At 43.4% G+C, this 11,847-nt stretch overlaps 1 protein-coding gene across 1 annotated transcript; it reads left to right on the top strand.

The window, feature by feature from the left end:
• The first annotated feature begins 3,275 nt into the window (after window positions 1-3,275).
• Window positions 3,276-10,924, top strand: EIF2B2 (eukaryotic translation initiation factor 2B subunit beta). The gene is made up of 8 exons (XM_056852200.1): window positions 3,276-3,443; window positions 5,077-5,197; window positions 6,450-6,598; window positions 7,473-7,636; window positions 8,428-8,523; window positions 9,248-9,385; window positions 9,728-9,794; window positions 10,759-10,924. Exons 1-8 carry the CDS (start codon window positions 3,284-3,286, stop codon window positions 10,914-10,916), a joined length of 1,053 nt encoding a protein of 350 aa, XP_056708178.1. The 5' UTR covers window positions 3,276-3,283; the 3' UTR covers window positions 10,917-10,924.
• Window positions 10,925-11,847: the final 923 nt, after the last annotated feature.

Here is an 11,847-nt window from a genome sequence, read left to right as displayed (position 1 = left end):
CTGAACCCAATTTCCAGTGTCCAAGCCCAATATCCTAGCCATAATGCTGGCTTGCTCCTGCTGCTCTCTCCTAAACCCTTAGGGCAGTGATACTCAGTGGCTTGGGACCCACATGTGGTTCTTTGGCATGCCACCTGTGGCCCTTCTGAGCACTGTTCTCCATGTGGCACCTGCTCCATGTTTCAAGAAAGTGGGCAAAGCCATTGCATAGTGTGACTTGTGGTTGGCACATTATTCCCACCTTGAAATAGCTCCTGCCAGAGAAGTGGGTAAGCTGAGCGCCTGCCTGAGGTACACACTTCATGCTAGGGTTGTGGCTCTTTTGGTTGATGGTAACTGCGAATGTGGCTTTCCATGAGCTGTTGTGAGTATCACTGCCCTAGGGGAAAGCAACCACCCACAGGAAAGATGAGCTGCTGCCACTGCAGGTGCATGAAACATAGAAACAGGGCTTGAAGGGAACTCAAGGGTCATCTAGTCAAACCCCCTGCACAACGCAGGAAATTCACAACTACCTCCCCACTCCTCCAGTGACCTCTGCTCCTCCCCACTCCTCTAGTGACCCCAGAGGAAGACAAAAAACCTCCAGGATCCCTGACTAGGGTTGCCAGGTCCCTCTTTACCACTGGTGGGAGGTTTTGGGGGCGGAGCCTGAGGAGGGTGGGGTTTGGGGAGGGACTTCAATGCCATAGAGTTCAATTGCCAAAGCAGCCATTTTCTCCAGGTGAACAGATCTCTATTGGCTGGAGATCAGTTGTAATAGCAGGAGATCTCCAGCTAGTAGCTTCATACAATAAAAATGAATTAAAATGTGCACAGTAGGATTGCAGTCTGAGAATTTCATTAAAATGTAACTCAACTATACCACAGAGCCCTCAGCGAATTCATGATGTGTGCTGCAAGGGCCAGTTCCAGGTTTCTGTGGGATCTGGGCTGCAGAGCATAACTGGGGCCCTTTTCACCTTTGGTACAGCCCTTTTTTTCTCTAACTCCACTCCTTCCATTTGGCCCCTCCCCTTTAGCTCTACTCTTTCTTCTTTAACCACTCCCTTTCCCATTTCAATTTGGTTACTCTGGTAAAGAGAAATCATACAACATTTTGCTTTCTCATTTACCTTTTATTATATGTGTGTGTGTTAAGTGCTGTCAAGTTGCTTCCAACTTACGGTAACCCTATGAATTAATGACTTCCAAAACACCCTAATGTTAACAGCCTTGCTCAGGTCTTGCAAACTTAGAGCCACAGCTTCCTTGATTGAGTCAATCCATCTCATGCTGGGCTTTCCTCTTTTCCTGCTGACTTGAACTTTTCCTAGCATTATTGTCTTTGCCAGTGACTCTTGTCTTTTCATAATGTAACCAAAGTACGATAGCCTCATTTTAGTCATTTTGTTTTGAGAGAGTTCAGGCTTGATTTGATCTAGAACTCATTTGTCTTTTTGGCTGTCCACGGTATCTTTAAAACTCTCCTCCAACACCACATTTCAAATGAATCAACTTTCTTCCTGTCAGCTTTCTTCACTGTCCAACTTTCACACCCATACATAGTACTGGAGAATACTATTGTATGAATTATCTTGACCTTGGTCACCAGCAACACATCCTTACGCTTAAGAATCTTTTATGGCTGCCCTTCCCAATATCAATCTCCTTTTAATTTCTTGGTTGCAGTCTCCCTTTTGATTGATGATGGAGACAAGGAATAGAAGATCTTTAACAACTTCAGTTTCTTTATTGTCACCCATAAGGTTGTTTAATTGTCCACTGGTAATTTTATTACTTTGTATCAAACCACTTAGAAGAAAATATGTCTTCTATGATTTTATTAGGAGTCCTATTCAGTAAAATAGGCATCATTTGTGTAAAAGCAGTACAAATGTTCTAGACAAACCTTGGTTTCATCTGCAGAGAAGTTTCTCCACTCTCATGGGAAGAGAGAAGACCAATCCACATTCATCCAAAATGCTGAAGCAGCTGAATAATCCCAACATATTGAAGATTTTCATTTGGAAACATCTGGTAGAAAGAAGGGAATTTAATTTTAATCACTCAGCACTGGATCAAAGGAGCCATAATTTAGCTAATTAAAACACACAAGGCTACATGTTTGTTTTTATTCTGCCTGTTCTACAGGAAGCTCAGAGCAGTGCACTTGGTTCTACAGTGTCCATTTTATCCTCTGTGAGACAGGTTAGGCTGAAAGAGAATCAATGTAATTCTAAACAGAGCAACACCCATCTGAGGCCATTGACCTATTTAGCATTGCACTAAATGGGTTATCCAGCAAAAGTCATATCAGTTTTGAGACCTGAACCCAGGTCTCCAGATCCTAATCCTACTTTGGCATAGCTATTACACCACGCATGAATGGACTGCAAAGCAGTTTTATACCTCCAAGGGGCAGGGAAGATGATAAATGAACATTTGAAGAAAAATTGGGAGTACAATGGAAAAATACAAGAAGGCAATGTTCGGGGGTGATGTTACAACTCTGGAATAAATGGGTGAGCAAAAGGTGTGCAGGTCAGTCTGGTATTACCCCGAGTAAATTTTTATGGAAGCGTAAGTTTTCCAGCTTCTGGCTGCAGCACAGCACTCTCACAAGCTGCATCAGCCAACATTCCTCACCTACACACAGGAGCCATAATCTGGAAACGGCGGCCATCCCTTTTATAGCCATGTAGCAGCAACGTAGCAAGGTTTCCTTGGCCCCTACCACGAAAAAAAGTGGCAGCTTTGGAAGTGGAGGGTGTGTGTGTGTGTAAGCTTTTATGGTATTTAAAGAACAGATTCGTTGAGGCTTAAGCCTATGTGAGTTCGGACGCGAAGGCTTATACCACAACAAAAGTGTTCTGCTTTCAGGAGCCGCATATAATCCACTCTGCATGGGGGCTTATTTTTGAGTCCTGAGAATTTGGATGGGGAAAATGGGCATCTGGAGAGCGGCAAAACCATCCCGGGCATAATTGGCCTGATCAATCCCAACCCGAGACCCGCTTCACTTCTTTCCCCCCTCAGCTCCCCATAATACATATCTATTTTTATTCTGCCTGTTCTCCAAGAAGCTCAGAGCAGCGCCCTCCGCCCCCCTCCCACCACTGGACAGATCGCTTGTAATGAGCCTGGGCGCGTGCATGCCCTCGGCCAATAGGAACAGTCCTAAACCGGAAGGACGTCCGTGTCTCGGAGGCATTCCGTCCGGCGGCGGGTCCTTTCCTTTCCAGTTCCGCCGCAGAACCGTTTCCCACCCCCACCCTCCTTCGGCGTCGCCGAAACGTCGGGGATGACAGCGACGAAGAAGGAGTCGGAGCTGTCCGGCCAGGTCGAGGACTTCGTGGCGCTGCTGAAGCGGGGCGGGGAGCGGCCGCGCTCGGAGGAGGCCGCCCGGCAAACCGTGGGGCTGCTGCGGAGGATCGTGGCTCACGGGCGCTGGGACAATGCGGGTGAGCACGACAGGGCGGGGGCGGAGCTTCTTCCGCGGCACGCGCAAAGACCCCGTCTTGCAGAAAGACGTGCTTCGCAGTCGTGACTCCCCCCCCCAACACCCCCCCACCCCTGGATGGCAGTGGTTTCTTCGCCGAGGATGTTATTTCAGTTGTCTCAGATTCCACACGCATGTATTATTGGCCATACATATCTTTATGCATGTAACGCACCCACTCGCACCTGTTAAATCTGTTTCCCTACAAATGGTTTGCTTTTCGCCTTAGAATGGCCAGGAGCAATGGAAGTATGAGACTCCCATGCCTTTCCACAGTGGTGCGATCCTATGCAGTTACTCCAGTTTAAGGCCACGATGGATTTAGACTGGAATAACTCTGGATAGGATCGTACTGTAGATGTGTGGCTTCCGTTTTTATTCTTTTCCACAGAATCTGATGAAGTGAGCTCTGAGTGGTGTTAGTCTTCGTCTGTAAGGTGCCACAGGACTCGTTTAATTTTACTTCAACAGACTTAACACAGCTACCCATTCTTGAAAGATCATCATGGAAGTCTGTGCCTTTAAAGCATTATGTAGAGCAGTTCATTTTAGCAGTTATAGAAGAGGGAATTTTGGCAGGTTATAGCTTGTCACGTAGGGTGAGAAAACCCAAAGTCTGTAAGGTGCACGTGTTGAAGAGGAGACAATAGATGTATCTGGCTGCAACACACAGTCAGTGTTATATTAACATACAAAATAATTTACAATTAAAACCATAATTCCTAACTCTAAAATCCAGCTGGCACCTAGTTCATGGCACACAGGACAGCACCCAGCCAGGAGGTGAATGGTCAGGATGCCCGAATAAAACAACCCAGAGAAAGGAAGGGGAAGGGAGGCCAGCTGTGATGGAAACTTGTTGCCCTCAGCCATGTGTTTGGCCCCCTTTTTACCTTGTAATCCTCATTCTGTATTATTTATAGTATACCTTGCCTTAGACAGTTTGTTGTTTTGCATTGTTCTCTAATGCTGTAATCCTACTCCTATTGCAACATTCATTGGTTATCTTATACTATCTGATTGCACTGTTTATATTCTATAATACTCATTGAGTCTCAGCGAGAAAGGTGAACTATAAATAAATACTATTTCCCATAGAATAGTCAGTTCTGATTTTGCAGAAAGACTGAATGTAGGACTTTTTTGAAAGTTCACTTTGATATGAACAGGCCTTTGTAGTTTCATTAGTAAAGCTTTTGCTTGCAAGACTATATAGGTGCAAGGGGTGTCCTCCACTTTAAAAGTGACATGTTTCATTAGAAAATAAAGCAGGGACAAAGTTGATAGTTATCTGCTTAAAGGTTTCAAAGCAGATGGATTGGAACATAGGACTGCTTCTATAATGCCAACCTCCTGCTCTTCTAAGCCAGTACTATAGCATGCAATGGAGCTCAGGAAGTGTATCCCTGCTTCATGACTGACTGATGTGAAAAAGGGTAAGGTGAAGGAGCATGCCACATAGCCATGCAATTCCCTGCTAATTGTGTGGACAGGCAGAGAAATACAATGTGTGGAAATCTTTTCTGAATGTGTACTGTTGGAAGTAAATGGGCAAATCCTGCACTTTACCAAATCATCATTGCTACTCTTTTTAGGAGAGCTGATGGATTTGATCCGTAAGGAAGGTAAGAGAATGACGGCAGCGCAGCCATCTGAAACCACTGTGGGCAACATGGTGAGACGGGTGCTGAAGATAATTCGGGAGGAGTATGGCAGGTGAAGCTGCTTCTGTTGGCTATGTATGTCCTTGTTCTCTGAGATTCATGTGTTCACTGGTGGCCTTTTGTGATCAAAATCCAACAACCTCTTCTAATAAAGGTGACCTCACCAACGACTTAAAAATAGCCATCCAGAGTCTGTTGGAAGGTCTTTGGCAGGAGACCCCTTTCTTACTGAGTTGCCATGTGTATGTGCTGCATCTCTGCCTGATAAAAGTATTTCTTTTGCATTAAGACTGCTTTGCATGTGCTATATTTTGCCCAATAGGCTTCCTTAATAGAAGTGTGGATAAAGTTGCTCATAACATTTGGATTTGAAGAGATCACTAGGCTCGGTTTCTAGTGCACGTAATTGGTTGGCAACACTTTGGAGAATTTAAAAACATCTGAGTATAAAGATTAGTTTCTCTGGCTTCCTAGTCTCTTGAAGCAAATTATAAACATAACCATTGGTTCAATTGGTTAACAACGGCAGAAAGCTTCTCCTGAGCTCTGCCTATGTCTCTCTGTCTATACATTTTATCCTGCTTTCTTCAAGGAGACTGGGCAGTGTAGTGTATGTGTCATCGCCCCCCTTCCACAACCTCTCGCAACAAATGGGTGACTGGCCCAAAGTCTCCCAGTGAGTTTTATAACCATGGGGGTTACCGCACTTTGTATTCCCAGCGATGTATTAAGAGTTTGAAAATGTTGTAAAAAACATCGCTTTAAAAGGGTTTTTGGATACCACGGCTTATAAATGGTTGGAAGACGTCTTTACAGCTAAAGGGGCCAAACAAAGTGCGAACAGTATTTTTTATAACATTTTCAAACTCTTAATACATCGCTGGGAATACAAGTGCGGTAACAGCCATTGGGGATTTGATCTCAAGCTTTAGACCAACACTGTAACCACTAGACCATGTTAGTTCTCAAAAGCAGTCCCAAAGCCTGCTTTCTTCTCTGTACAGTCATTGTCTTTCCCTCACTTTGTTCGGAGACAGAGTTTTTTTTTTTAAAGATTAATTTTTTTTTAAGACCTGAAGGGAGGGTAGAGCAGCTCTAAAACATTTCTTGCTTTCTTTTTTACTTTTTCAAGCTAAGGATATTTCTCAGTGATGCTCCTCAGGATAGGGAGAAGATATGACTTCTTACCTGCCTGGGTGGGAAGCCATGTTGCTCCTCCTAATCCCTCATGGGATCCCCTACCCTCCCAAAAGGTAATGTTTCCTTGTTTTTTCCTGATCTGAAAAATCCTGTTGGTTCCTCAGGCTCCGAGGACGCAGTGAGGAGAGTGACCAGCAGGAGTCGCTGCACAAACTTCTGACCGCAGGAGGTCTCAATGAGGACTTCAACACCCATTATAGCCCTCTCAGGGCCAATGTAATTGAAGCTATTAGTGAGCTGTTGATTGAATTAGGTAAGAGGTGCAAGTAGAAATAAAAGGAGAAGACTGTACTGTAGAGGTAAAACATAGCCGTTGGGTGCCAAAGATTCCAGGTTTGTCCGCTAGCACCTGACATTAAGATTTCCAGTATTAGGGGTTTGATATCCTTGAGCCATGGATAGTCTGAACAGGCAGTAGTGAACTTATATGTTCAACTGGGGACTCAGAAGTAGATAATTGCTATACAATGAGAGAGGCACAGTTCCAGTAGTGAGTCTTGCTGAAATTTTGCATCCCAGATCCCTACGAGGGGCTGTCTTCCTACCTGCCAGATCAGCAGTGAAAGGAGACCAGTAGAATGATCAGAGGACACTGGGGCTCATTAATTGTAAGTAGCACAGATGCAGGCCAGCTAGGACACAGCAAGGCTTGACAAATCCTAGGCACCAGCTCGCCATGGTGCCTAAAAATTTCATTGTGGCACCCAGGATTAGTAAATACAATCATAAAAATACAAAATGACGGAGACTGAAACAATCAGCCTGGCTCCTAAATTTTTAGACTGGCTTCTGGAGGCAAAGAAATTTTTTCAAGACTTGTCATAGGGAAGTATGATTTTCTTGGAAGGAACAATAACTGTACCTTGCAGGGTTTATAAAAGCTAGAATGGAATGATGTAATTGCAAACCTTCGACGTTTGCTTATCTAATACTATGTATTCAGCGCACATGCTCTCCCTCCTTAATACCAGAAGACCCAGTCTGTATATTAGGTTAAAGGCTCAGATGTGGGAGGAAAGGGTGGGAGTTTTCATGCTATTTTAACTGTGGTCCTAGTTTCTAGTTAATTCAGTGAAGATGTGTTGGGCCTGGATCTCCTCTCATGGATGGACTACTCTTTCTTGCAGAGGGTACAACTGACAACATAGCTATGCAGGCACTGGAGCACATCCACTCCAACGAGGTGATCATGACCATTGGCTATTCGCACACAGTGGAGGCATTCCTGAAGGAGGCAGCACGCAAGAGGAAATTCCATGTCATTGTGGCTGAATGTGCACCCTTCTGCCAGGTAAAGTCTGTTGTCTGGGATGCATGTGTTTGCTATTGGGTACTGATCACTGAGTGCTGCCTCAGTTATAGATGTATCCTTCCCATGAGGGAATGAATAGGCAGTGTAAACAGAAATTGGGCTGGGGAGGACTGGCCACCTTTTCCAGCAAGGGATGCTGATTCAAGCAAGTATTCCCAGAGGAACTACTGTGTAATTAAAAAAATTAAATATTAGAAAATACAGTCTTCAAAAACAAATTCAGAGAAAAGAGCAAGAGTCCAGTAGCACCTTAAAGACAAACAAAATTTATGGCAGGGTATGAGCCTGTTAAAATTTTTGTTAGTCTTTAAGGTGTTACTGGACTCCTGCTCTTTTCTACTGCTATTGACAGATGAACATGGCTACTTATCGTGATCTAAATTCAGAGAAAATAAACAGCACTTTTCAGATGCAAGGAAATACTTCCTCACACAAAGCACAACAAATTTATGGAATTCATTGCCATGTGGCTTTGTAATAAAGAACTAGCATTAATTTTTTTTAAGTAATGAGGAATGCTTGAAGGATAGATGTTGATGATCAGCACTAGCAGCTGAAAGTGTGCCTCCGTTTTCAGACATCTGGTCAGCCGATGCTATGATTAAAAGGAGCTTGCTGTTGCCATTATGCTATGGCATCTATCTGGCTACCTGTTGATAGAAGGAATGCTGAGTTTGGAGGACTATTGATGTGACTTTGCGTGGCACAAACTTGTCTTGCCCGGCCTCTCCCTCTACAATCTTCAGTTTTCTCTCTCTCTTTTTGGGCAGGGCCATGAAATGGCTGTCCGTTTGGCCAAAGAGGATATAGAAACCACAGTCATGAGTGATGCAGCCATCTTTGCTGTTATGTCTCGAGTCAACAAGGTAGGCATGAGCAGACTGCTTGCTCCTATGCTTCTCCTTCCCCAAGAGAAAAATCTAGAGAGTCTGTTTGTTTAAGCTTCATTGGCAGTATGAAAAGAGGTGATGCAAGAAAGAGAGACTGGTCCAACAGAAATCTTAATATCCATTGGGTGTTACAAATCCATAAAAAGGGAGAGATCTGCTTTGCACATCTTGGCCAAGCACACCCAAGATTATACTTTTCAGTACATATGATCTAAAAGACACTCCACCCCCTGGTTTAAGGAACATGTTGGAACAAGGATGCTGATCAAAGCCACTGAATGGAGAGTCTGTTTTGAATAGAATATAAAGTTGCTGCTGTTGGAGAAGGTGTTGTTTTTCTTAACTGGAATATGCATATTATGGTGACAGCATTTCCAACAACTGGGCGACCTCCTAACAGACAGTTTCTCCTACTTTTGGAGATATTAAAACAGGAGAACAGGGTGGGCTGCTTGTCTGCAGGATGTCCTGTGATCCCCATAATCAAGGGGGAAGTTTGTTGATTAAAATAACTGGAAACCAGCCTTAGACTTACTACTGAAACAGTGTTTTTTTTGCCCTAGATTATTATTCTACCATATATGGATATGACTGTCATCCTCATCACCACATGTCATGCCACAGCATTAGAAACTCACTTTTTCTTTCATCCCAATTCACTTTCATGCACTCTTTCTTAATATTCATTTGTATTTTGTAGGTTATTATTGGGACAAAGACTATCTTGGCCAATGGTGCATTGATAGCCATCAGTGGGACTCATACCTTGGCATTAGCAGCCAAACACCACTCTACTCCTCTCATTGTGTGTGCACCCATGTTCAAGCTCACACCACAGGTAGGTGCGTAGCACTCATGCTCAAAATGAGCAACAGGTGCTGGAGGAGAAATCTGTCTATGAAGCCTTTGTTAGAGCAAGCAAGGTAGTTTTCTAGTAGTACCTAAAAAGAGGAGGCACTCCAAGATAGCTGTGCCAACGCTTTTCTGTCTATCCTGTTTGTGGCTGCCAGAGTTATATGTAGCCCATTGCCCTGTATAAGTAGAAACTGGTATTGGGTACCGTATTTGGAATCCCAACACCTGCAATTGTTATGCTTTTAAAACTGTGAAGGCAGGCTCTGTCAGAGGAGATCAAACATAAGATAATGATGTTGCCTTTGATGTTCTCTCTTCCATCCAGTTCCTTAATGAAGAAGATTCATTCCATAAGTTTGTCTCTCCACAGGAAGTACTGCCTTTCACAGAAGGTAAACATCCTTTGTTTAATAAGTCTTTTTGAGAGGATCTACCCATGGCACCATCTTTTAATGCTTCTGGAACTCCTCAGGAATTAAGTTGGGATGAACTTAGTAAATACTATGGGATGAACTTAGTAAATACTTTCTTCTGCAACTACTTTGACCATTAACTGCTCTGCTGTTTAACTGATTGAAAAAATATTAGAGTCTGGCCTCCTCCGGCACATTCACTTGTATAGTATATAAGGGACTTGATGGAATATGAGTGTAGTATTGTATAATTAAATTATGCTAAGTCTCTAATATGCACTGGTGCATTATTTTAATGAAATATTATGTACCTGGTTGAAAACAATTAGCCTGTTTTAGTGGGTTTTCTATTCCAAAGTCTTCAAGGAGAATGAACTGCCATAACTAACCTGGCAATGATATGCCATCTGGCCAGGCTGGCCCAATCTCATCAGATCTCAGAAGCTGAGGAGGGTCAGACCTGGTTAGTATTTGGACAGCAGACCACCGAGTAAGTCCAGAGTTGATGTGCAGAGGCAGGCAATGGCAAATCACCTCTGTTCATCTCTTGCCTTGAAAACCCTACGGGGCCACTATAAGTTGGCTGCACCCTGACATGCTGTCCTCCACCACCACTTGAAAGGTTTACTTTGATCACCCAAACAGAATATGACAGAATTCATAACTGCAATTGTAAGCATGCTTACAATGCTGCAAATCTATTCTTGACCTGGTGAGAATTTAGTCTGAGTAAACATGCCTAGGATTCTGCTGCTGCTCAACTGTTCTGTGCTCAATGACCAAAGCACAAAGCACAATTGGCAAGGTGTTTGTTCTGCCATCTTGCTGCTGCGTACAGGGTGAGCTGTTTCTTTGCATATCATATGGAGGACCAGTGCCAATGAAAAGATGAGGATGCTTTTTGTTCTCTTCTGCTCACTTTTCAACACGGTTTTTCTTTCAGGAGAGATTTTGTCTAAGGTCAGCGTTCATTGTCCAGTCTTTGACTATGTTCCTCCTGAACTCATCACTCTCTTCATCTCGAACATTGGAGGCAACGCTCCTTCCTATATTTATCGACTCATGAGTGAGCTCTATCACCCGGATGACCGTGAGCTCTGAACTAATGGCATAATTTATCACATAATACATTTATATGTTGATTTCCATGAAGAAATAGGTAAATAAACATTAGGCAGCAAAAAACAGACATTGCTGTCTTCAAAACAGGCTGTCCTCTGACCATGCTTTTCACTGTCAGCAAAAGCACTCAAGCTGCATGTGTTCATTCAACTTTATTATGCGACATAAAATAATTCTTTCCTTGAAAATATTCTGGATGAGCATCACTGTGCAACATTCAATGGTGGATACAGCTCAGTAACAGTCTAACTGTATAAGGAATTACTGGCAATAAAAGCTGCCTTTGGTTTGTTAAATGCCCTAGTGAGAGGCCCCTCTGAGTCTTCCACTTGACTTTTTGAAGCAGCAGCTATGGGGGCAGGGAGGAGCTTTTCAATTCCACCAGGACCTGTAAACAAACACAGTCCGGTTTCTTGACCCTTTTTTGTTTTATGTAGAGAGGGCGTTTTACACCTTACAGAAAGGGCAACACAGATTACCTTAACTTGCAGATAGCAATGTACTGCTATGATTATTAGTTGCATAAAAAGCCCTTTTGGATTCTTATGACAATTCACACAGAAACCTTAGCCTGCATTATACGTTTCCCCATGATTAACTAGCATCTGAATACAACTCAGGCTGCAGATGATATCAAAAAAACTAGAACAGATTGTAATGTTGCTTGGCCTAAGCAACAGTTGTAATCAAAACTGTGGTCACGTACTCTGCTTCCTCAGAGTGAAGGGGTATGATGTTGATTAGAATAATTGTTCCAAAGCCTTTACTTACACATTTGTAGTGCAAGATGGAGACTTTCCACATTCCCCAGGAAAGCAGAAATTAGTTTTTGCCTCCAGCAGGGATACTTGAAGAACTAAGTTTTGGGGCTGCTCCTGCCTTCAGAGTGCTGAAGTGCTTCCTGCTGCTG

Source organism: Euleptes europaea, chromosome 6 (assembly GCF_029931775.1).
Source record: "Euleptes europaea isolate rEulEur1 chromosome 6, rEulEur1.hap1, whole genome shotgun sequence".
NCBI classification, from domain to species: domain Eukaryota; kingdom Metazoa; phylum Chordata; class Lepidosauria; order Squamata; family Sphaerodactylidae; genus Euleptes; species Euleptes europaea.
Note: the sequence above shows the minus strand (reverse complement) of the source record. Positions and strands in the feature narration are given on the sequence as shown.